Consider the following 22,210-nt stretch of genomic DNA (forward strand, 5'->3'; position numbering starts at 1 on the left):
GAGATATCAAAGGAGTTCGTTGTGTGGCCTCATTACCCTAGAGTCACGACTCATGGAACCTTCTAAAAAAAACCCGGTTCTTGTGAAATGTCTTCCCAGAAGTTGGTGGTACATATCTTTGATGGTGTAAACCTAACATCCTCTCAGGAAAGTCCTGGGAGATGGTTTTCCATCTCTCCATCTCCCAAAGAAGTCTCACTGGGGACTCGCGCATCAAATCCCATCTTCCAGAATTCTGTGCACCTGTACCTGCCATCTCTCAGAAGCCACACCCAACCCCGCAAAACAAGATGTCCCAGAATGAGAGGCCTAGGAAGACAACTCGGGAAGGAACCGTGCCAATGAGGAGCAAGGAGGAGATTTCCAGCTACTTCAACAGCTCTTGATCCATGGACTGATTCAGATGCCCAGTAGACATTTTATTGACGATCTTAGAGGAGGGGTTGCTGAGGTGCCTAGGGTGCTGAGGGAGATCCAGTTCTTGTCAGGTCTGTGTTCAGGAAGTACGTACAGAGTTGCCCTTTGCCTTTGACCTTGATGACACCCCGGCTGTAGCATATATACCCCAGGGATTGCAGGGCCCTAGCTGTCTCCTCAGTCACCTGCAATTGGAAGAGGGGTAAGGTAGCGTAGCCTTTCTGGGCCCCCTCCCCCATGCCTCCAACACAGTTCTCTCACTTGGATCTTGCCGAGAACTCCTGTACTCTCCATGCGGCTGGCCACATTCACTGTGTTCCCCCAGATGTCATACTGTGGCTTCTGCGCCCCAATCACTCCTGCTACTACTGGTCCATGGTTCAACCCTGATAAGACATGTGGTAAGGAGAAACTTCGATGGGGTGAACTTTGAAGAAGGAGATTAAAGGAGATGGTTTAGCAAGAGTCTTACAGGTTGGTGGGGAGAGGATTGGGGAAGGGAAGCGAAGGGTGAATCTCTTAGCTCTTAGATAAGAGCCTTATGCCTCAGCCTAGAGAGCAAGTCTGGAGGGAGGGTGTTCAGGGATGAGCTGGAGAGCAGCTAATGAAGGTCTTAGGGAAGGGGGGAGGGAGGTACCACCTTGCCCCAGCAAAGGAGGCCCCTCACCCACACGCAGGCGGAAGTTATTGAACGAGTGCTTGTTGATGATATCCAACTTAGACCCCAGGGCCACTGCAAATTCCACCATGGTGCCCAGATGGCTGCAACTTCGATCGGCATCCTGGTAAAGGGGTCCACCCACCACGATGGGCAGAGAAATAAGTCAGACTCGTGAAAATGTCCACCAATGGAAGCCCCTAGGAGGGCTGACAGGAAGGGGTTGCTGTACCTGCTGTGTGTCCTGACCAGACGTGGCGTTCAAGCCTGTGGCTGCCATGTAGGTGCTGCCAATAGTTTTGATCTTCTCTACCCCACTGAACTTTGGCTTGGAGAGCAGCTGCAGAGAAAGAGGCTGTGTCCTCCTCTTGCTTGCTTTCACCACTCCTGCTCCAAAAGCCTGCCCAGGCCATTGGAGGCTAAAGGACCATGTAGGGCTGGAGATGGTGGTGGGAAGGAAGTAGTTGGCAGCGTGCAATGAAGGGGTAAAAGCTCAGAGGACGGGGAGGGTTAGAGAGGTTGGGGAGTAGACTTGGCCGAATAGCCAGGGGAGCAAAGTGCAAGCAAGAGCTGGTTGGGGGGGGGGATCCAGAATTTGGAACATGGGGTCTTGTAGCTGGCACCTCATCAAAATCAGCAATTATCTCATTGAGCAGCCGCAGACACTCCAAGCCCTCATGGTTGATGTTAGATTCAGAGTAGAATTCCTTAAAGTCTGGGATCGATGCAAAGAGGACACAAACACATTCGTAGGACTGGTGGTAGAGGTCCTGCGAACAGGAGGAGGGGGAGACGCTTAGCTGCTGGGCCAGCAGCTTCATTCCTTACCCAAGGGAATAAATAGGTTTGAAGAGGGGTGAGCCAGAGAGCAGCTACTGCAGGACTCAGGGTGTGAAATGGAGGTAGAAAAGTGGCCCCATTTGCATTTTTGGAGTTAAGTTTTTTGAATTAAATAAGTTTATTGATTTTGTGTATTCATCCATGTGCACGTGCACGTGTGTGTGTGTGTACACCGAAGCATGTGTAGAGCTCAGAGGAGAACTTTCAGGAATTAGTTCTCTCCTTTCACTTTTAGTGTGTTCCAGGCTGTGAAGTATTCTTTACCCCGAGAGCCCCAGAGAACTGGATTTTTATTTTAATTAATTAAAATTTGCTTGAATGGACACATATGGCTAACAGCTACCATATAGGATGTTGTAGAGCTAGAGGGATGGGTGGCCTGCTTTTCAGACAATTCCCACCACTGTTTGACTAGGGCTTCCGAAAGGCCATGGCTTGGAGAGATGCTCGCCTTCCCCTCACTCCGACCCCCTGGTCATGGGCCTCTCCTGCATGGTAGGCAAGCTCGACCACCGAGATATTAGCCCAGAAGATGTTCCTGCTAAACAAAAACTGGAAGCACAGATTTTGTGGCCACCAGGGACAAGGCCCAAGATTGTGCTCTGACAAGGCAGGGGCGTGGGTGACCACTAATCCACTGTCTGGGGACCCCAGAAAGGATGGGAGAAGACCCAAGATTCTCGTCCAAGCTCAGTTACATTTGGGCCTCTGGAGTATGAAGTTGGGAGTCACCTCATTGCGCCTGTTCTGGCCGATGAACTGGGGGGCCACATGTGCCGGGAGTACATTCTCCAGGAGGAGCCGAGTCAGGTTCTCCATTGTCTCAGTCTCCTCTCGCTCCTGCCTCAGCTTCTTCTTCCACAGGAAGTCCAGGCGGCAGTAATACTCATTCTAGGGTGATAGAGCAGTGTCCCCAAGACCCCCATCCAGCTTAGAGATAAGGTTTAAGGTACAACTGTCCTGGAGGGAGGTGGCTTTTAAGATCTATTTCAAATTTGGTTATGCAGAATGAGCCACAGACATATTTCATAACCATGGTTTTTCTTAGATTTGGGGATAGGAGAGGGGGTTGCTGGTGAAAACCTGAGGGGCTTAGAGAGGGAGGAAGTAAGAGTCAGAACACTCTCTTAGAAGTTTCAAATGGACATACTACTTGGGCTCAGCCCTGAAGGTGAGACAGACAAGTTACCAATATGAGCACCCAGCCTCAGCCATTCACACGAAAGCCCCAGAGGACCAAGATACATACCTGCCGAGCCAGGACAAGGAGCGTGAAGAAGAAGATGAAGAAGTAGATAGCTCCCATCAGTTTGGGTTCCTTCAGCACCCCTGGCCTGAGAGATCAGAATCAAGATTGTTCCTTGCTCTGCCCCTTTCTGATGGCCTCCTTCCTGCTCTCAGTGCCCAAAGAGCCCTCAGCACCCCTCCCTTTTGCTTGTGGGAGGTCAAGTCTGCGAGGCAAGGACAGCTCTGTGTCCTGTCTTACTCTCCTGAGGGCTTGAGCAGATGCGCCCTGTGAGTGTCCTTACCTGGAGTCCAAAGGGCTTCGATAAAGGTGGGCGATGAGGCAGTCGGACAACCAGGCGTAGGAGTGCAGAAATAGGGAGGAAGATGCCACCAGCCACAGCAGAAGTAGCAGCAGTTTCAGTTCAAAGCTCATGTGCAGAAACACGGAGCAGGAGAGGAAACCCAGCACGCAGCAGTGCATGGAGTACTGTGGGCCGGGGACGCAGTCAGAAGCATCCCCTAGAGAGCACTGGAGAATGCCCGCCCACGGCCCCTGTTCTCCCAGGGCACAGGGCATACAGGTCAAATCGGGATATCATTCGCGAAAACAGACACTAGCTACGCCTAATGTCTTTGACTGAGTGTTCTTTAGCTTATGAGGTGGCAGACTGACGAGGAAGGGCGGTACAGAAACACTCACCGGGATGCTGATGAGGGGCAGGGATCCTGGCAGCTCCCAGGAAGCATTGAAAGCCATGGAAGATGCATTGGAAGCCAGGAAAGGGCAGTCCGATGACATTGGCAAGAAGAGCTGCAGAAGGAGATGGGTAGAGGGCAGGTGAACTCCTTGGGCTGCGACTGAGCGAGGAATGGCTTAGAGCCAGACTCCTATAAAGAGGCACATTCTATTCCTTCTGACCGATGAGAGAGCTTCCGATGGGTCCTTACTGGGAGGAGGGGCTGTGAGAGATGTCACGGATACTAGTATGTCGTCAAACCAGTGTCAGTTCTTGTCAACTACTTAACCCTCTAGGCTGCCTTTCTTCCTTCCCTCTCTCTTTCTTTTTAATTTGGCTGGGGGATAACTCCTATTGAGTTCTAGGAATAATTATAAATTTTGTAAACTTCAGCCAAGCTAAAAATGATGTATGCCTACAGAGGAAAAAGAAAGAACATTCAACAAAGTGTTAACAATGATTCTGCCTGGAGGGTAGGATACACACACACACACACACACACACACACACACACATACACACACACCTCTCAGCATCTTTTGGTCTTTCTTCAGCTGTTATTTTAGATCCAGGGATTCCCTTTCAACCCCACAGGTCCAATATGTCCTGATGGTGGTAGATAGAACCCCCCTTTCTCCTCACCAGGCTGGCGATGGCCATGGTGAAGACCAGGAGGATAATGGCAGTGCCCAGCGCTACTCGAAGTCCTGGCCGTGTGGCCACCAGGACAGACAGTGCAGGCAGCCAGTGCAATATTTTGGGACCTTTCTGGACACACTTCTGTGGAAGGAGAACAGGTGTCATAGCTACAGGGCTGGGGCTCCTGCTTCAGGCCAGGTCATGGCTAGGGCTCCAGCTTGTCACTCCCCCCTTTCCCAGACCTCCTTACCGTCAGGTGCTCTGAGAAGCAGATGAAGAGGAGGAGAAGGAAGAGGAGGAAGGTGATGGTATAGGTGATGGCCAGAGCTGGGGGCCTAAGAGAAGACAAGAGGGAGGCTTTGAAGTGCCAGAATGAGCTCTGGGGAGGGGGCTGTGCTTGCCAACTGCTTGGGAGGTGGGGTTGGGGAAAGGGAGTGGTCTCAGGGATGCAGAGCTGCTGCTGAGGAAGGGTGTAATGTCCTGTGTTCTGGGAACTAACAGTCCAGAGCAGAGTTTCAGCAGAACAGGAACTGATAAAGTTGGAACAACGTTGAAGGATTCACAACCGTGGCCCTGGCTGGATCAGCCTCTGGGCTGAAACTCTCTGACCTCTGAGTGTTGAGCGAGACCTCATTCTTCCAAGCAGCGGCCTAGGTTTGAGAGCCTATGTTATAACTCAGTCATTTGCTGTGAAGAGTTGGGTGTGTTGATGAGAACGCAATGTCCTTCATGGGGCTGTTGCTATTGTTCAAAGATACAGGTAATTGAAAGTGGTCTCTGCGTACCACTTTTGAAAAACGTACAATGTTTTTCCAGTAGTGAGGACTGAACCTAAGGCCTCATTAAATGAATGCCACCCTCTGCCACTCAGTTACCCCCTTAGCCCCAGGATGTGCATAAAGATGAGGGCTGTGATTATCTCCAGAGGATGTGGGTGAGTGTCTGAAACTCAGGGGAAGGTGCCAACAGAAGAAAGTGTGGGTCATGGGTCAGGAAGGGCAAAGGGTTCCGTATGGGAGAGCCAGTGCTGTTGCTGCCTGGTGAGATCTCACCTGTTTGTCACCAGCATTTGGATAGTGAAGTTGCACAGAAACACCAGGAAGGTGCAGGCTGCATAGTATTTGAAGGCAGGGAGTGCAGAGAGCCGATACTGGAAGCAAAGGGGTAGATGGAGACAAGCTATTGGTGTTGTCCATGGCTGGGGAGGAAGCAAGCCTGGACAAGAGGTGGGTCTCTGGCCTCACCCTCTACCCTTCGGTTCCTATGTAGCCTCCGCGCATTCTTCAAGGAGACGTCCCCACTCCTTTTATTGCCTACCCAACTACCTCAGCCTACAGATGACATTTTTTTTTTTTTTTTGTCATAACCTGGGTTGGCCTCAGGCACACTACGTAGCCCAGGATGACCTGGAACTCAGGATCCTTCTGCCTTCACTTCCTGAATGTTAGGATTATGGGCGTGTACCATGACCCCTAGCATGACTTTCCTAAGAGAGGCACAATCCCCTCATCCTAGGGTCCAAAACTATGCAGACCTGGGAAAGACAGGTAGGGACGGATGTCCTAAGCCTTCCCGGGGCCAAGGGCCAAGGCTGGGAAATCTTTTGTTGCTCTGTTCGCCATCTCACCTGCTTCTCCATCTCTGGCTCTCTGAAGTACAGGGTCAGGAGGTTGAAGTCCTTCGACTGCTTCCACTGTCTGGCGTGAGGCAGGAGGTGGTGAGCACCAAAGAGGGTGGGGGAGGCCGGGGCAGGACAGGTGGAGGTGTCGTGAGGCTCTTTCTCTAGGCGAGCTCCCCACTTCCCTCCAGCAACCCCCAGTTGTCTGTTTCCCGTACTTCTGGGAGTTGAGCTGCTCGATGACCTGGAAGAACTTGGCGTCCCCGGTGTCCAGCTCATCATCCAGTCCCCGAGGGGTGCGGCTCCTGCACAGTGGCAGCCAAGCCAGTTACCACACAGATCCTCCAAAGTGCCCAGATGAAGCAGAGCGGTCCCCAGGGAGGAGTCACCCAGTGTGCGCCCCTGTCAAAGATGGGGTTTCCTCACCGGTCCAGGCTCCACTGGGTGCCGAAGGCCTTTTCCTGTTGAAAGGACACACGATGGGGCTGTGGTGAATATTCCCCCTTCACAAAGACAGACTGTAAACCTGATTGAATTTTCTGCCTCTGTCCTTGACCATGTGTACCTGGCCTGGCTGCTTCTGCTCCTGCTAATGGCCCCCATCCCACTCTGTACCAAATCCTACTGACCCAGGAAGGATCATTTCAAATTCTATTTTCTCCGAACTATAGACTTCTAGGGTCCTTAAAGTCTTTCCTGGCTCTTGGAGACCATCTTTTAACTGGGCAGCCCTTCCTCTCTATATTTCATCTTCATCTTCATCTCTCTATTTGGGTGCCTCTTAGTTGGGTCTCCTTAAAGACTGCATATTCCAGGGCTGGAGAGATGGCTCAGCTGCTCTTCCAAAGGTTCTGAGTTCAAGTCTCAGTAACTGTTCAGTGGGATCTGATGCCCTCTACTGGCAGAAAGTCATATATGTAGATAGAGCGCACATATACATAAAATAAATAAATCTAAAAAGACTGCAGATTCTAAAGGTAGGGACTTTCCCATCATCCTTGAATGCTAACAAATCCATTGACTTGAATTGAAGCGACTCTGCAGAAAATATTGATCCCTCTCTGACCTTTTGTTTGGTCAGCTATGCTGAGCTGAGAGAGAGCTGGCCAAGGTAGATAGCAAAGTACAGAGAAGAAAGAAAGGGAGGGGGATTCAGCTCGATTATAGTCGTACAGGCATTCTCTTCTTCACCAAAAGGCACACACAAATATATGCAAAATTGTAAAAATGGCCAGGTGTAAAAGAGCAATTGCTGAGGGAGAAAGGGAATTTCTGTGCCCCTCAGACCAGTACAAGAAGTATGCTGACTATCCTTTCCTACCCTCCTTGGTTCATTTGATGGTAACAGGATGACAAATCAAAACCCGGTATACAGGAGAAGCAGAAGGGGGAGAATGAGATACTAAGGCCAGGAGGATGGTAGGGCCTAGCTATGAGCCTAGGGATGCATAGATGCCCAGGAGGATGGTAGGGCCTAGCTATGAGCCTAGGGATGCATAGATGTCCAGGCTTAGCTTTTGTCAACCGACTCCCTTATGCCTTACGTTATATGAAAGTAGGGGGGAAAAATCTACTTGTTTCTGTCTTTTCAAGAATTTTCCTAGTGGCTGACAAAGAGCATTCAAAAAACATGAGGGCTAGGTAGGTGTGGCAGCATGTGATTCCAGCACCCAAGAGGCCTGAGGCAGTAGGATTGCTTCCAGCTGGGCTATACAGTGAGGTCTTGTCTCATGCAACAAAACAGTGCTAGGATCAATGTATGGATGGAACTTTTCAGCACAGTGCTACTCTACCACTCCAAAGTCCCACAATGTTAAGAGTAAGCAGATGCGGGCCTGGAGAGATGGCTCAGAGGTTAAGAACACTGACTACTCTTCCAGAGGTCCTGAGTTCAATTCCCAGCAACCACATGGTGACTCACAACCATCTGTAATGAGATCTGGTGCCCTCTTCTGGCGTGCAGGCATACACACAGGTGGAACACTGTGTATATAATAAATGAATAGATCTGAAAGAAAGAAAGAAAGAAAGAAAGAAAGAAAGAAAGAAAGAAAGAAAGAAAGAAAGAACGAGTAAGCAGATGTTTGCCTAGAAGACATGCAGTGTTGGGTTTGATCCCCAGGGTCATAGTGGGCCACATCTGTAATCTCTACTTGGGATCTCCACTTGGGAGGTAGAGGTCACAAACTCCAAGGACACCTTGGCTACTTAGTGAGTTCAAAGCCAGCTTAGGACCCATGAGACTGGGAGGGAGAGGGGAAGGGAGGGAGGGAGTGAGTAGGTTCATTTTGGGAATCATTAAAATTTGACTGAGTTCCTGGGTCTTCAGGGGTCAATTTCTGGGCTTGATGAGGCCCTGCTCCAATCAAGAGACACCCTCAAATAAGCTGTGCTTGTCCTGCTACCCTCACACTGAGCCTTCACAGTAGCACTCGGTGGGCCTTTCTATTGCGAGAATTACACCCAGGCTTGTCTCACGGTCTCTGAGCTTGTGACAGACTCCATGCACCATTCCTTCTGCATCACGGAGACCTCGTTTTGCAACAGGGTGTGGGCTCTTGGAGTCTTACTTTCTCTTCCTCCTGCTCATTAAGCCACATCCCCTTTTTAAAAACCCATTTGACCTCTTCCTTCACTAGACTGACATATGGAATCCTTCCTAGAGCTACTGCTGCCGATGTCCCTCTCATGCCCACTGCTTACAGAGATCTGGAACTGTTTCTGCTGGATTGAAAAGGAAAGAGAGAGGATGGAATTTGGAAGTCTCTGAGATGCCTCAGAAATCCAGCCAGGCATAGCTAATGCTGCTCTGGGAGAGTGTCAGAACGGCAGCTGCAGTATGAGAAAGTGGGAGCGGATAGGAGAAAGATAGGGTGATGGGGAGCCTAGGCTGAAATACAAGCCTAGGTGGGAGAGATTTAAGAGCCCTGGGGACAGGCGGGTCACAGGTTAGCTCTAAGTCTTACATATAGGCTCAGCAGTGACAGGCCCTGTCTTAGCTTCTCCCAGACAATCTGTAAGCCCACTTCTTCCCCTCTGCCACCACTTTGCTTGCTTGCGACATCTTTCTTCTTCAAGGCCATGAGCAAGTTCCCTGTCACCTCAATGTACTTGTGTCTGAGTGCTGAGGAGTGGAGGCGACACCCGGCTTGCTCACAACTTGACTTTGGGAAGGATGAAAGTACAGAATTGTAGTAACGGATCTCGACAGAGGCATTTGCTGGCAGGATGGGTGTGCCGAGTCTGGAGGAAGTGGGGTTACCTACTTCCTTTGGGTGGCAGGGGAAGGGAAGATTGAGGTGCATTGGGCATGGTGATGGGATCTTTCATTATCTCTGAGGTGAGCTGGGAGGGCAAGAAGAGGTCTGAACCACTGACTGGGGCAACCAGGCAGTTCAGGGCTGTCACACATTACCAAGTGATTCACTGGGGGGCGGGGAGCCTAGGAGTTGAGCCTCGTGACAGTGGAGGTTGTTTTTCCTCAAGTACAGGGGTTTATGATGAAGGTGTACGTACCGGGAGTGGAGTGGAGGTGGATATAGGGCTATCAACATGGCTTAGATGGGCGAAAGGCTTGGCTGCACCCCAAGACTCCAGATAACGAGTCATCAGTAGTGACGGACGCATCTTGTGTCCCTCCAAAGAAGACAGTAATCCTTTTGCAGTGACCTTCTCATCTTCCTCCTCAGCCTGGGACAAGTGAAGTCTGAGAGTGAAAATGAGGTATTTCTCTACCCTCCCACGCTGCTTATAGGCTTGCCCCAGAGCAACTCAATTTCTGGCATAGAAGGAAAGACGGGTCTTGTTGACTAGGTGGTTTGCTTGGTCCACTCTGCGGGGTCCAAGATGGGCTTTTACCCGAGGATCGATGACCAGGTATGTAGGTTCGCCTAGCTCCCGAAGGTATGGGTCTCGGTGTTCCATGTCTGCGCTCTCCACAGCATAAGCCCCTGCCAGCAGAGCCAGGGTAGCCCCTGTGATATGCACTCGTCTGGAAGGAAGAACCAGGGCAAGTCAGGAGGGACAGCCTCTAAACCTTCAATTTCTTTCAAAGACCACTCCCAGACCTGTGCCTTCAAGAAGGGCCCCATGTTACTGGGAGTGCCTCCCAACACCCCCCAGTCTCCCTGGACTTGTCTTAGAGACTGTAAACAGAGGAGTAGCAAGGGGAAGAGTCAGCTGCCCCAGCCACCACGTCTTACCCTGGCACACCGCCAGCTTCCATGTGATTGGCCAATGTGACGTCATGGGACCAGACATCATACTGCCACTTCTGTAGCCCGATGACTCCACAGAGCACACTGCCCGAGTGCACGCCCACACGCATGTTGATGTCCACACCAGTGGCTACCCGAAGTTTCCTGAGCCAGGTGTATGACAAGCTTAGTCCTGCCCAGCTTCTCCTCTTCTCAAGTACTCTGCCACCCTGCCTCCCACATTCCCTCCAACACCCGTGTCTCTGAATGTCTCCTGCTCGCACCCCCAAACTGACCTGATGGCCCGGCACATGTCCAGTCCCATGCGCACGCAGTTGATGGCGTGGTCTGGCAGCGAAAGTGGCAGCCCAGAGACACAGTAGTAACAGTCTCCCAGGATCTTGATCCGCATGCATTCGTGCTCCTGGGAGTATGTGTGTGGGTGTGTGGAGGAACCTGGTTAGAGGCCAGAGGGGTAGGAGGGAGTTGGGAAAGGTGGGGAGCAACTGTGGTATTCCTGAAGAACTTCTGAGGTTAGAAGTGTCTGGGTCAGATCTATGGCCTCCCTTGGAATGGGACTGACTGAGGTCTCCTGTACAAGGTCTTTAGCAGAAGGAATAATCAAAGGCTGGAGGGTCTATGGCTCTCCCCAGTTTGGGTATACTTAAGGTACATTCGTATCGGTCTATAATAGTGTCAGGATTGGGGGGCATAGAGGCAAGACCCCAAGCTAGAATGTCTAATTAGGTGCTAAGCTGAGTTGTCAACAGCAGAAATTTCTCCCAGACGGGCTACCCAAGATCAGAATGCCTGAAAATCTCTGTGCATATCCAGAGGCATTATGCTAGGAATGTCTGTAAAGACAGAGAGGTCTCTAGGGAATGGTGACAATTTCCTGCGTGGTTCCTACTTCTACTGCAGTATCTGGGAGCTTGGCCTGTGATGTAAGACCTCTTAGAAGATGGGTGCTTTCCTTGCAAGAGGGTCCCAACCGGTGGTATCTGAGGGCCCCTAGGTGGGAAGGGAAACCCCTCTGACCTTGGCAATTTGGTCGAACTTGCCAAAGAGCTCGTTGAGCATAAGCACCAGCTCTTTAGGCGAGCACTCGCTGGCCAGCCGCGTGAAGCCCACGATGTCAGCATACAGCACGCTGCATAGGGCAGAGCGTGTTAACGGGGCCAGGCTGCAGCTCAGGGTCCCTACCCTAACGGGGCCAGGCTGCAGCTCCTGTTCCCTCCCCTAAAGGGGCCAGTGCTGCAGTTCAGGGTCCCCCCCCCCACACCAAAGAGGCCAGGGCAGCAGCTCAGGGTCCCTCCCCTAATGGGGCCCGGGCTGCAGCTCAGGGTCCCTCCCCTAATGGGGCCGGACTGCAGCTCCGGGTCCCTCCCCTAATGGGGCCCGGGCTGCAGCTCCGGGTCCCTCCCCTAACGGGGCCAGGGCTGCAGCTCAGGGTCCCCGTGTCGTCGTGGTCGTTGTGTCCCATCCCCGTCCCGTCCCCATCCCGTGTCGTGTCGTGTCGTCGTCGTGCCCCCCCCCCCCCCCGCTTCCTTTCTCCTACCTCACTCCTTGGTGCCTCTTGACATACAGGCTGTGGAAGTTGTTCTCTGGCCGTGACACTTGCACCGCCTGCAGCCGGGCCATGATCTCCGCTTTCATCTCTTGGGCCAGGTAGGCAGGAAGGATGGACAAAAGGAGGTGCTCCTGGAGAAAGTCCCTACGATGACACCCCTTCTACCCTCCTGTGCCCTGTAACCGAGAGCCTCAGCCCTTCCAATTACTCAGGCTCCCACACATTGCATCTACTCACAAGTATGATCCCCAACATTTCCAGTTCATCTAGCAGGACTCCTGTATCCCATTCTGTCTTGGTCACTTAGGGGCTGAACTCAGTATCAACACTTAAACTTGAAAACTTGAAGTCTTCCTTTAATAACTTTTATCATCATCATTATCCTTATTTATTATGATTATTTTGAGACAGGATCTTGCTGTGTCGCCCTGTCTGGCCTGGAACTCACTATCTAAACCAGAGTGGCCTCAGACTCACAGATATAGGTCTGCCTTAGCCTCCCAAGAGCAGGGATGAAAGGTGTGTGCCACCAGCCACCAAACCTGGCTAAAATTTAATTTTACTATTATTGCACAATGCATGTGTATGTGGGCACACGGACCACAGTGTATGGGTGGAGGTCAGAAGACAGCTTAGTGGAGACAGTTATCTCCATCCACCTGTACGCAGGCTCCAGGAATTGAACTCATGGCTTGTGCAGCAAGAGTCTTACCTCTCAGCTGTCTCACTGGGCTTCAATTTGAACCTAGCAATAATCTTCCAGGGGTGAGTGATAGTCACATTTCATACAAAAGAGGAAATACTTGAGAAAGGCAAACAAATTACCCAAACCCATTCCCTAGGAAGGTGCTAGAAAACTGTTCTCTCTGAGCTGCGTCCTCTTCCCTCCCTTAGGCCCTCCTGACCTGATGCTTTTTCTCAGTGTCCAGCCTCCGGCGTGAGTGCAGAGAGCTGAGAGCCTCCCGGAACGTGGCCCGCAGTGCTCGCTCCATCAGGGCCTTGTGGTATGCTCCCACCACGTTCCCACACAGGAACAACACGGCGTTCGCCGCCAACTGTGGGTAAAGGCCAGACTTGGAGAGTACACCACCCACTGGGGCTGGGAAGTTTATCTGTATAGTTCAAGTGAGTTCCAAGAATAGGATGAAAAGAGCCCGGCTCCACAGTGAGGGACCTAAGTATCTCCGGACGATTGGTCCCGCCCTACGACATCCATGGGGGAGAGCTGGTGCCTTTCCTCCTCTATGCGCTCTGCTGTAGACACTTGGCTGCTGGGCTAACCTGGTCACTCGGGTCTAGATGTCTTGCTTGTGTATTTCCTCTCTGAGAATACTGTTCTACCACGTTCATCTCCTGAGCCCATTCCACCTGCAAGACACTACTCAAGTTCTGATGGCATGCTCCACTTTTTCCTTCTGTGCCTGTGGGAGAATCACGACTGATTTCCCCATGACTATAGAGCCCTCTTCTGGTAAAAGCGGCACGGTGCACCCATCTACCAGCTCTAAGAGGAGGGGGTTTATCTGTGTTGGATTCTGCACTCAAGCTTGAGTCCTGCCTTGGGGTCCCCGCTCAGCAAACGCTCAGAGGATTTTTATCAGGCAGTGGAGCCAGCTGTAGACCATTACCTGCACTCTTGCTTTTTTTTTTTTTTCTTTTTTCGAGACAGGGTTTCTCTATGTAACTATCCTGGCTATCCTGGAACTCGCTTTGTGGATCAGGCTGCCTCTGCCCAGTGCAGGGATTAAAGGCGTAGGTCACCACCCAGTTACTGTTGCATTTTTACCTGTGGCAGCAGAGCCCTCTGTGAGTCAGGTTGCCACCCAAGGTACAGTCCAAGGACCAGCAGATGTGAGAGTGATGAGGTGAGGCCTGCAACAGCCGCATCCCGCATGCCCAAGGGCAACATGGCATACACGGTGAAGATGAGGAAGAGGAAAAATGACACCTGGAGAAGGGTGTGGGAAGCTGAAGGCCTGGGTTTCACCGCACAGGGCCTGAGTTTGGGGTCCCTATTCCCCTGCTTCTTAACTGTGATTCTCCTCACCTGGTCCCAGGCGCTCACCACACCCCCTGTGAACAGGAACCCGTGGCCTAGCGCCAGCAGCGCAGCCCATATGAGGCCAGAAAGAGGTCGTGTCCAGCGCTGCAGTTGCTGCTCCCGGGAAGCCAGCCCTAAGAGCAGAGAGAAGCCACCCAAACCACACAGCACGGTTGTCAGGAAGCTTGGGTCTGAGGTCAGCTCCTGTGGATAAAGGGTGTATGAAGCAAGACTGGGGAAGGATGGCTTTGGAATCGTCACAAGGTGAGAGGCAGCAAGTTAGATGCCCTTCAGATCAGTTCTGTAAAGGGTCTTAAACACACGCACAAAAAGAAAACAGGGTCCGTGAGACGGCACCGAGGGTAAGGGGCTTGCCACCAAGCCTGATGATCTAGTTCAATTCTCAGACTCCATGAGGCGAGAGAAGAGAATTCACTCCTTCGAGTTGTCCTTTAACCTACATATGTGTGTATTCATGTACACACACGAACACCCCCCCCCTCCCAACAACACTCACATACAGCTAAAGAAATGAAAGAAAGCAACAGGGCCAGACTGCTTGTGTTTTCACATTAGATTGAACCATAAGATATTGCTGAAACCCTACTGGTTTTACCCATGAAGCCCAGCAGTCTCACATGGTAGTGGCTCCTACCCTCTTTCTAAATCTCAGTTGTTGTTGTTGTTGTTGTTGTTTTTTGATTGTTTGCTCTTTCAGGTTTGAGGCAGGATCTCAAGTAGCTTGGACTGGCCTCCAACTCTTGGTGCTGTGATTCCAGACTTGCTTGGCTATTCCCACAGGTCTTGCCGTTTAAAGGGGAAACTGTAGCATGTGCTTGGCATTCGGAGTGAATATCACCCAAATGGCTAATTTGCTCAGGAGAATCCTCCTTCCTGAAGCCATGCTCGAACTTCACAAATATTTACCTAGGCAGCCCAAGTTTCTACAACTCCTTGCCACCCTAGCGCTGAGATCTGAACACCTGTTTTTCCTCTAACCCAGAAGTCCCATCACGGTCCCTATCCTTTATTCCCACCTTTTCCTGAGTTTGGGGTAACAAGGATTAACAAAGTTCAGTCCTTTTTCCCACCTTGGCTCCGAAGAGTGAAAGGAAAACCGGGAGCAGATTATTTCAGTTTTGGGATTGAAAACCCCCTTCCTGCCCAATATGAAAGTGGAAAAAAGAATTTTGGTGGAGAGAGGAGGGTAACTAAGCCACATCGGATGAAAACTGCCTCTTGGAAGTCTGTGGGTACAGCTAACAGCCCCACATTCCCAAACCTGGAGAGAAAAAGTCAGGAAATGAATTCCCCTAGGGATGTGAGTAGAGTTTCCTCTCTGGAAAACTGGAAAATCCGGTGTTGGATTTACCGCAGAACCAGCAGAACAGTGAGATGCATCCGGGACACATTTACCTCCCAGGATAGACCCAGGGAGCAAACCTAGAGGGAGGAGGATTTGGTCACATGTGCCCAGAGTCACAACAGTTCATGATGGTTCAATGCTTCTTTTCCGGTTCCCAGCAAAGACATTATTAACTAAAAGACCCCGCAAATCCCAGTCCTTCAAATAGTCCCAGTCAGAGGCCAGCACCCCCCCCTCCCCCAGAGCAGGCTCCCGCACCTAGCCCATCTCACCCTGCCGCTGGCCCAGGCGACGGCTGGCAGTGCCACGAGCGTGCAGAGCACGATGACCAGAAGCAATAGTAGCAGTGGGTACTGTTGGCTCAGGCTGTAGTAGGTCTCGTAGAAGAGATCTTCGCTGGGAGGCGGCCGGGGACTGAAGAGGCGGGCCATGGTCTCCCCCGCCCTAGCCCGGAGCCCCTGCCCTGGGAACCGAGTTAATAAACCCCACTGGCTTTTCTTCCTCTCCCGGAGCCACTCTGGCTCAAGCCCCTTTTCGAAGCAATGGGAATTCCTGCCAGGTCTCCCTCAAAGGGCTCCAGCTGAATGTGACAGGGCTACTTGATTCTTCCCACAAACCAGCAAAAATCTCACTGGAGGGATAGGAGTTGAACCTAACGAGAATGGGCCCCAGAATCTCCCTCTACCCATTAACTCACTGCTCTGTGTCAAAGCTCCTGAAGCTCTCTCAGCAAAGCTAGGTCCCGGGAGGGAGCCTGGGTGGGTGGGCTGGCTGCTGTTCACTAGTGTGAGCGGCTTGCTAGTGGCTCAGGGCCGAGGGTGACTGGCACTTCCCGCTTGGCGCCAAGGCCCCCTCCCACTTCCCCACGACACAGTCCGGCCCCTTCCCGTGCTGAGCGGACTCCCCTGGCTGCCTCCTGTGCTCAGATTGTGTTTTCTAATCACCATCTTCCCCCTTTCTTCATGTGGGAGACACACGAGGTAATGGAGAGGTTTAAGAGGGATGTGTCAAGATAAAGATACAGGATTTGGAAATGGGGAGGCTGGAAAGTGATGCCCGGGAGAACGCTGGGAGGAGTGCTGTCCTGGTACCAGCTGGGGCTGGGGTGTGGGTGAGGACAGAAAGGGCATTTTCTTTCCACTTTTGATCCCGCAGGTGTGTCGAAGTGTGAACTCTCCAAACTCCAGCCTTCTCTATAGCTCCTTGGGTTGGTGGGTTGGTGCTCCTCTTCGTTGGACATAGTTATCAACCCTTGGATTTAGAGAATCAACAATGCTCCCATGCCTAGAAAGCAAGGTGCATGAAGTCGGTGCAGGGGGAGTCTGGATGGTCTAGAGAGTCTGGGGCACCTTTGAATTTCCAAAGACCCTCCTTCACCAGGGCCCCAAGCCCAGTGCTCAAAATCAAGGAGCAAAGGGGAGTGCTGATTTCTATTCTGTCAGCTCAGCCTTAGGGTAGCGCCAGTACCGAGCTCTGGAGGAAGAGCTCCACCCTGAGATTGGCGCGCCAGAGAGCCAAGGCTCTGCAACTCCTTCCTGCCACCGGCTGGGCCCTGACCTCATATGCCAAGAGGTTGCCTATAACTAGTCCCCAGAGCCCCCCTTCCTGCTTCGGCCAGGCAGCAGCCCCATCTCCTCTTCCCTCCCCCACCTCAGACTCACTCGTAGTTAACATATTGTGTTTATTGACTTTTGGGAAATAGGTCAAAAATGGGTTTGGGTGTAGGTCCAAATGCTCTCAAAGAATGTTGGGGGGGCACAGAAAGTGGCAATGATCGTCTTAGTCGTTCCGGGATCCTTACAAAGTGCTTTGATTCCCTCTATACTGGCTTCAGGCTCTTGCGGGTATTCTCTGAAATCTACTCATGGAGGGGCTGCCAGCCCCTGCCCCTGCCGCACTGGGCTGGGCTCTTCTTGGGTAAAGCAGTTCTTGGTTGCGCTGGTAAGCAGCTGCCTGCCATGTAGTTGTTGTTTCCAATCTGCACTCTACAACAGTTCTCAAGGATAACTTGAGGTAAGTTCTGTGGTCCTTTGAAAGAAAGGGAGGTGGTGGTGGGAGGGTTCAGTGGTTAGAAAGAAGCGATTAACAAGCACTGTGGGGAGAGGGGCAGCGACACCTTGTGTTCGTCCTGGGGAGTGCAAATGCAGGGTCTTAGCCTGCTAGTGACTGTGATGAGCTGGGCCTCTCCAGAGTTAGAAGAAGCTGAAGAGGAATAGCGCCTGCTGTTTGGGTGTCTTTGATGGAAGACCCTCTGGATTGCCTTAGCAATAAAGAAACTGTGAAGGCGCATGGATCGGGTGTTGGAGACAGACAGCAGACCCCAGGGCAAAACCAGGTTATGTGTGACTTCAGTGGGATCTTCACCCAATGAATGTCAGGTTCCTCATGCATTAAATGAGAAAGATTGGGTTGGATGATCTCTAGTCCTTTCTTCCCCCCTCCGAGGTAACTCGTCTCTATCCATAGGTGTTGGGGAAGAAGGTGATGGGAAAGCTGAGCAGGGGGAGAGCAATAGAGGTTGAAGAATGGGTACCTTGTGTTGGATCTGGCCCTGGAGCCCAGGAGGTACCTTGTCTTTCATCTCCCTGCAAATAGCACAGAGTTCTCAGACTTTCTATTCAAGGGGATAGTTCCATCACTGTGGACACCTCAACCCCAGCTTTTCCCTGGTAAGGGGGCATACTGCCAATGTCTCACCTGTTTCCTTTGGGGTTGAGGACCGGGAGCCTCAGGGAAGTTTGGGCTGGGTGTTGGGCCTCTGAAGGGTAAAGTGTGTGGCATTTGGGGAGTCCCAGCCCCCGCATCCAAAGATGTGGCTGCTGTTGTGGCACACCCAATTGGTTCGTGCTGTTCTCTTCTCTCCGGAAGGCTTATGCCTTTTTCGGGAACTGGTCTGGAGCCCCCCTCCAGATGCAGGTTGTTCAGCATGTCAGAAACTGAGCTTTTCCTAGGGCCTGGACCTCTCTGGCCTGGCACTAGAGCAGCCAAGGTTCTGCTGCTGTTTCTGTGCTGAGACAGATGCTGCTTCACCTGCACAGACAGGAGTTGGGGAGCCAGAGTAAGTACCAGGGATTATCTGCTGAGTCGGTTACCTGGAGACTCAGGGGTAGGTTGGGGTGGGCGGGGATGATGGTCAAGGATTAAAGAATGGTGACCAGCGAAGATACATCAGATAGTCAAAGGGGTCACATGTGCCGTACCTGAATAGCTCCTGGGTGGGAAGGCGGTTTTGGAAACATACCTCGGAGACAGCAGCATCTACCTTGTCCTGTACCAGGAGGTAGGTATCACATGTTTTGGGTCGGCAATCTGAAAGACGTCAGAGTGAGTTGCATGCGAGCAGGACAAGCTTCCTGATCCTAGTTGCTAGAGAAACCCCCAGCTCACCCTGGAAGGTTGGCCTGTCCTTGGGCTCAGAACTCCAGCAGCGCACCATTAACTCCTTCAGCACTTTCAAGCCAGGAGTCTCAGGGCTGGGGGGAGGCAGCTCTGTCAACGGGGGTCGATTCTGCCTTTCACAAACTGCGTCATGAACTAGTGATGTTTGGTCTACCACTGGAGTGGGGGTGATAACAATAGGAATCCATGATATGAGGGCACACACCATGGACAGAAGTCGGGAGTGTCAGCCCAGGGAGAGGTAGAGTAGGAAGAGGGAAGCTGAGTAGGTAAGGGTGAAAGGCAGGGCTCGGGGTTTTAAGTGCTTCTGGCACCTGGGGTAAGAGTCTTAGAGTCTCTCTAGAGTCTTACACTCAACTTCTCTTCCAGCCAGCACAGCCCACGTGAGAATCCCAAAGCTGCATAGACACAAAATGGAGGCTTAGCCAACCCCTGGGAAGACCACTTTCCCAGGCTATATCCTTTAGAAGGGCCCAATAGCATAGAAATTTGGGATGTTTTGAACTGGATAGCTTACCTGTAGATGTCACTGGCTGGGGAAGCGGTCCGGTTGACATTAACCAATAGCTCTGGGGCCAAGTAAGCTAGGGTACCCCCTGAATCCCTGGACCCTGATCCTGACTGTGACCCTCCCTGAAAGGTGGACAGGCCAAAATCTGCTAGCTGTAAGGGAAAGGAAGAGGGAGGTATTAGATGAAGGGGCCGACGTTCTTCAGAATTTTCCCCCTCTCTCCTCCAGAAGATGCAGCCTCAGTTTTTTGAAGGTGGTCTGGAGGACCAGAGGGAAAGGTGGAGTCAGTGAGACCTCAAGGAGGAGTTCTAAGATACTGATGGGCAAGCCTGGGTCTAGGTGTGTCAGGATTTCTGGGATAAGTCAACCTGGGTCCATGGGGGTGGGGGGCTTTGTGGAATAGGCTTATGGAACTGATCCAGGTGGGTAAGAAGGGCCTCTGTCACCTGGTACGACTAGAGATAAAATTCCTGAGTGACCTGGGCAGTCTTGTATTTAGAGGGACAGGCAGAGGGTATTCAACACGGTTCCAAGCTTGCAGTAGGGTGTAGATGGGCTGACCTTGGCATGGAGCTCTGGGTCCAGCAGGACATTGGAAGGCTTGAGGTCCCGGTGTAGGAGCACTGGGTTCAAGCTGTGCAGGTAACACATCCCCAGCACCACTTCATGCAGCAGGCGACAGAGGAGCGGCCAGGGTCGAGGACACATGGGCTGCAGCAGCCCTGCGAGGGAGCCATTCTCCATGAATACTGTCACCAGAGCCGGCCCAGATAAATAATCCCACTTGAGGTTCTCGGCGACCCCCAGCAGGAGCAGCACGTGCTTGTTACGCAGATTCACCATAGCTTTCACCTCCCTGGATATCGCCTTCCTACACTCCGAAAAAGAGTCACAGTTGGGTCGGACCCTGGAAGACCCCCTCACCCCTCCCCTTGCCCCTTCAGGCTCCTTGATCAGATCCTGCCTACAGCTGGGGTCACTCACGAGTTCACGATCTTGACTGCCACATCATGGCCCCAAGTTCTGTGTTGTGCCCGGTACACTGTACCAAATCCGCCTTCGCCCACAAACTCCGGGTTCTTCAGTTCATCACAGGATACAAGAGAGGCCGAGGCACCACAGCGCCTGAGAGAAGGTTCTCATCCAGTAGGGGAGCCCGCCTCCACGTCAGCATATTCTCCGTCTCCAGTTCCACGGCTGAGCGTGGGCAGCGTGTCAACCTCCCCCTGCGACCCACTCGGCCCCCAGCTTTGTCCCCTGCCTCAGCAAAGGCGCCCTCTGGGTGTGTCCCCGATATCCTGTGTGGCTGTGCCGGAGACTGAGGATCCACGGCACACTCCCTACTCACCATAACTTGGCAGAAGACATCAGGAGTTAGCGGCTTCCAGGAGTTATGTGCACAGAAAGCAGGAACGACGTCTACAGCTGGGGGTTTGAGAGGAAGACGGGGCCTGCAAAGGGAGTGATCTATTGGTCCAGGCACGGAGGTCCAGGCCCCGAATTCCACTTCTCACGCAACTTTGAATGAGTGATCGAATAACTTCCTTCTTAAAGGAGGTCCCGCCCCTTGGGGTGGAGCAAATGAAAACTGTTCATTTGGGCTGTTCATTTCTGTGCACCTGCCTCGAATCCACAGGAGTAATTGGGCATTGGGTGTGTCACAAGAAAGAAAGGAAGGAAGAAGGAAAGAAAGAAGAATCCTCACCACCCAGGAACGCACAATCGGCTCTGCACAACAGCCCAGTCTCTCTTGGAACTCTGTGTTCCCAGCTCCATCACCTGCCTAATTGGGTTGAAGGGAGAATGGAAATTTTATGGTCTTAGACTCAGCTCTTCTAAGATCATGGGTAATGCTTCTAATAAGGCTTGCCTCGGGTCAGGTACACATAACCCTCTTCCTTAATCTCGGATCAACCTTATTTACCTTTCTATAGACCAGGAAACACAAGCACTTACAGTTTAAGTACCTTGGGCAAGTAAGTATGGAAATAGTTTAGAACCTGGTTCTACTTTACCAAGATAGCCCATACTTATTTATTTAAAAAATTTTTTTTTGACAGGTTCTCTCTCGTAGCCCTGGCTGGTCTAGAATTTGCTATATAGACCGGGCAGACTCAGACTTACAGAGGGCCATCTGCCTCTGCCTCTAGAGTAAGTTCTGGGATTAAAGGTGTGTGCCACCATGTTTGGCTTATTTATTTTTAAAATTTATTTCTGTGTGTGCACATCCATGTATGTGGGGGTGGGGTGCATGTAATGGTGTGTGTATGGAGGTCGGAGGACAGAGGACAACCTCTGGTGTTTCTGTGTGTGCACATCCATGTATGTGGGGGTGGGGTGCATGTAATGGTGTGTGTATGGAGGTCGGAGGACAGAGGACAACCTCTGGTGTTTCTGTGTGTGCACATCCATGTATGTGGGGGTGGGGTGCATGTAATGGTGTGTGTATGGAGGTCGGAGGACAGCCTCTGGTATCTGAGATGTTCTCTGCTGTGTGGAGCAATGCTAGCTAGCATGTGGAGGTTCCAGAATTCTTCTGTCTCTGTCTTTCATCTTACTGTAGGAATACTACTGTCCCCAGTTTCACTTGGGGTGTAGGGACTTGAATTCAGGTCCTCCATGCATGCATGACAAGAGCTTTATCCACTAAACTGTCCTTCCCTCAAGCTCAGGCTAGCTTATTTTTTGCAAATGCCTCTGGGCGATAAATGCCTCTGTGGTGCAGGTGACTGAAGAAGGTGTGACTCTTGTAGCAATGCACTGGGGGGGCCCCTCTCTGAATTCCTGCTCAAGTCATTATTAATTGCTCTTCTTGCTGATGCAAGCCCTTGGCATTGGTAGGGACTTGTCTGCTCTGTGAACTGCTCTGTGGAGCTGGAGGGCTCAAGATCTCTCCCAGGGCATTGCCATCAGCCTAAGTGTGCCGGCCCTGCCATTGCGGGGTCCATAGCGCAGATATGGACTCCATAGTCGGGGTCCATAGCCCGACTT

At 51.8% G+C, this 22,210-nt stretch overlaps 2 protein-coding genes across 5 annotated transcripts; both read right to left on the minus strand.

Annotated features, from left to right (window-relative positions):
- Positions 1–398: 398 nt before the first annotated feature.
- Adcy4 (adenylate cyclase 4) lies at positions 399–16,136 on the minus strand. Of its 4 annotated transcripts, XM_048443782.3 has the most exons (26): positions 16,007–16,136; positions 15,582–15,772; positions 13,950–14,147; positions 13,689–13,850; positions 12,808–12,957; positions 11,891–12,033; positions 11,371–11,482; positions 10,629–10,756; positions 10,339–10,497; positions 9,995–10,127; positions 9,653–9,826; positions 6,563–6,597; positions 6,355–6,441; positions 6,146–6,215; positions 5,571–5,668; positions 4,769–4,853; positions 4,522–4,659; positions 3,843–3,953; positions 3,445–3,629; positions 3,165–3,249; positions 2,648–2,806; positions 1,699–1,845; positions 1,308–1,415; positions 1,085–1,199; positions 679–803; positions 399–602 (listed from the first exon to the last, which is right to left on the minus strand). In XM_048443782.3, exons 2-26 carry the CDS (start codon positions 15,738–15,740, stop codon positions 456–458), a joined length of 3,213 nt encoding a protein of 1,070 aa, XP_048299739.1. In that variant the 5' UTR covers positions 15,741–15,772; positions 16,007–16,136; the 3' UTR covers positions 399–455. The 4 variants fall into 4 exon arrangements, with proteins under 4 accessions (XP_048299739.1, XP_085554672.1, XP_085554671.2 ...); XM_085698546.2 differs by lacking the exon at positions 4,522–4,659; XM_085698545.2 differs by having other exon boundaries at positions 13,689–14,147.
- An 834-nt stretch (positions 16,137–16,970) lies between these two features.
- Ripk3 (receptor interacting serine/threonine kinase 3) lies at positions 16,971–20,747 on the minus strand. The gene is made up of 10 exons (XM_085698548.2): positions 20,568–20,747; positions 20,204–20,344; positions 19,781–20,090; positions 19,226–19,371; positions 19,060–19,106; positions 18,697–18,864; positions 18,551–18,618; positions 18,007–18,339; positions 17,843–17,894; positions 16,971–17,337 (listed from the first exon to the last, which is right to left on the minus strand). Exons 1-10 carry the CDS (start codon positions 20,585–20,587, stop codon positions 17,168–17,170), a joined length of 1,455 nt encoding a protein of 484 aa, XP_085554674.2. The 5' UTR covers positions 20,588–20,747; the 3' UTR covers positions 16,971–17,167.
- Between the last annotated feature and the right edge of the window lie 1,463 nt (positions 20,748–22,210).

The sequence above is a fragment of the Myodes glareolus genome, chromosome 12 (genome assembly GCF_982192425.1).
Source record: "Myodes glareolus chromosome 12, mMyoGla1.1, whole genome shotgun sequence".
NCBI classification, from domain to species: Eukaryota; Metazoa; Chordata; class Mammalia; order Rodentia; family Cricetidae; genus Myodes; species Myodes glareolus.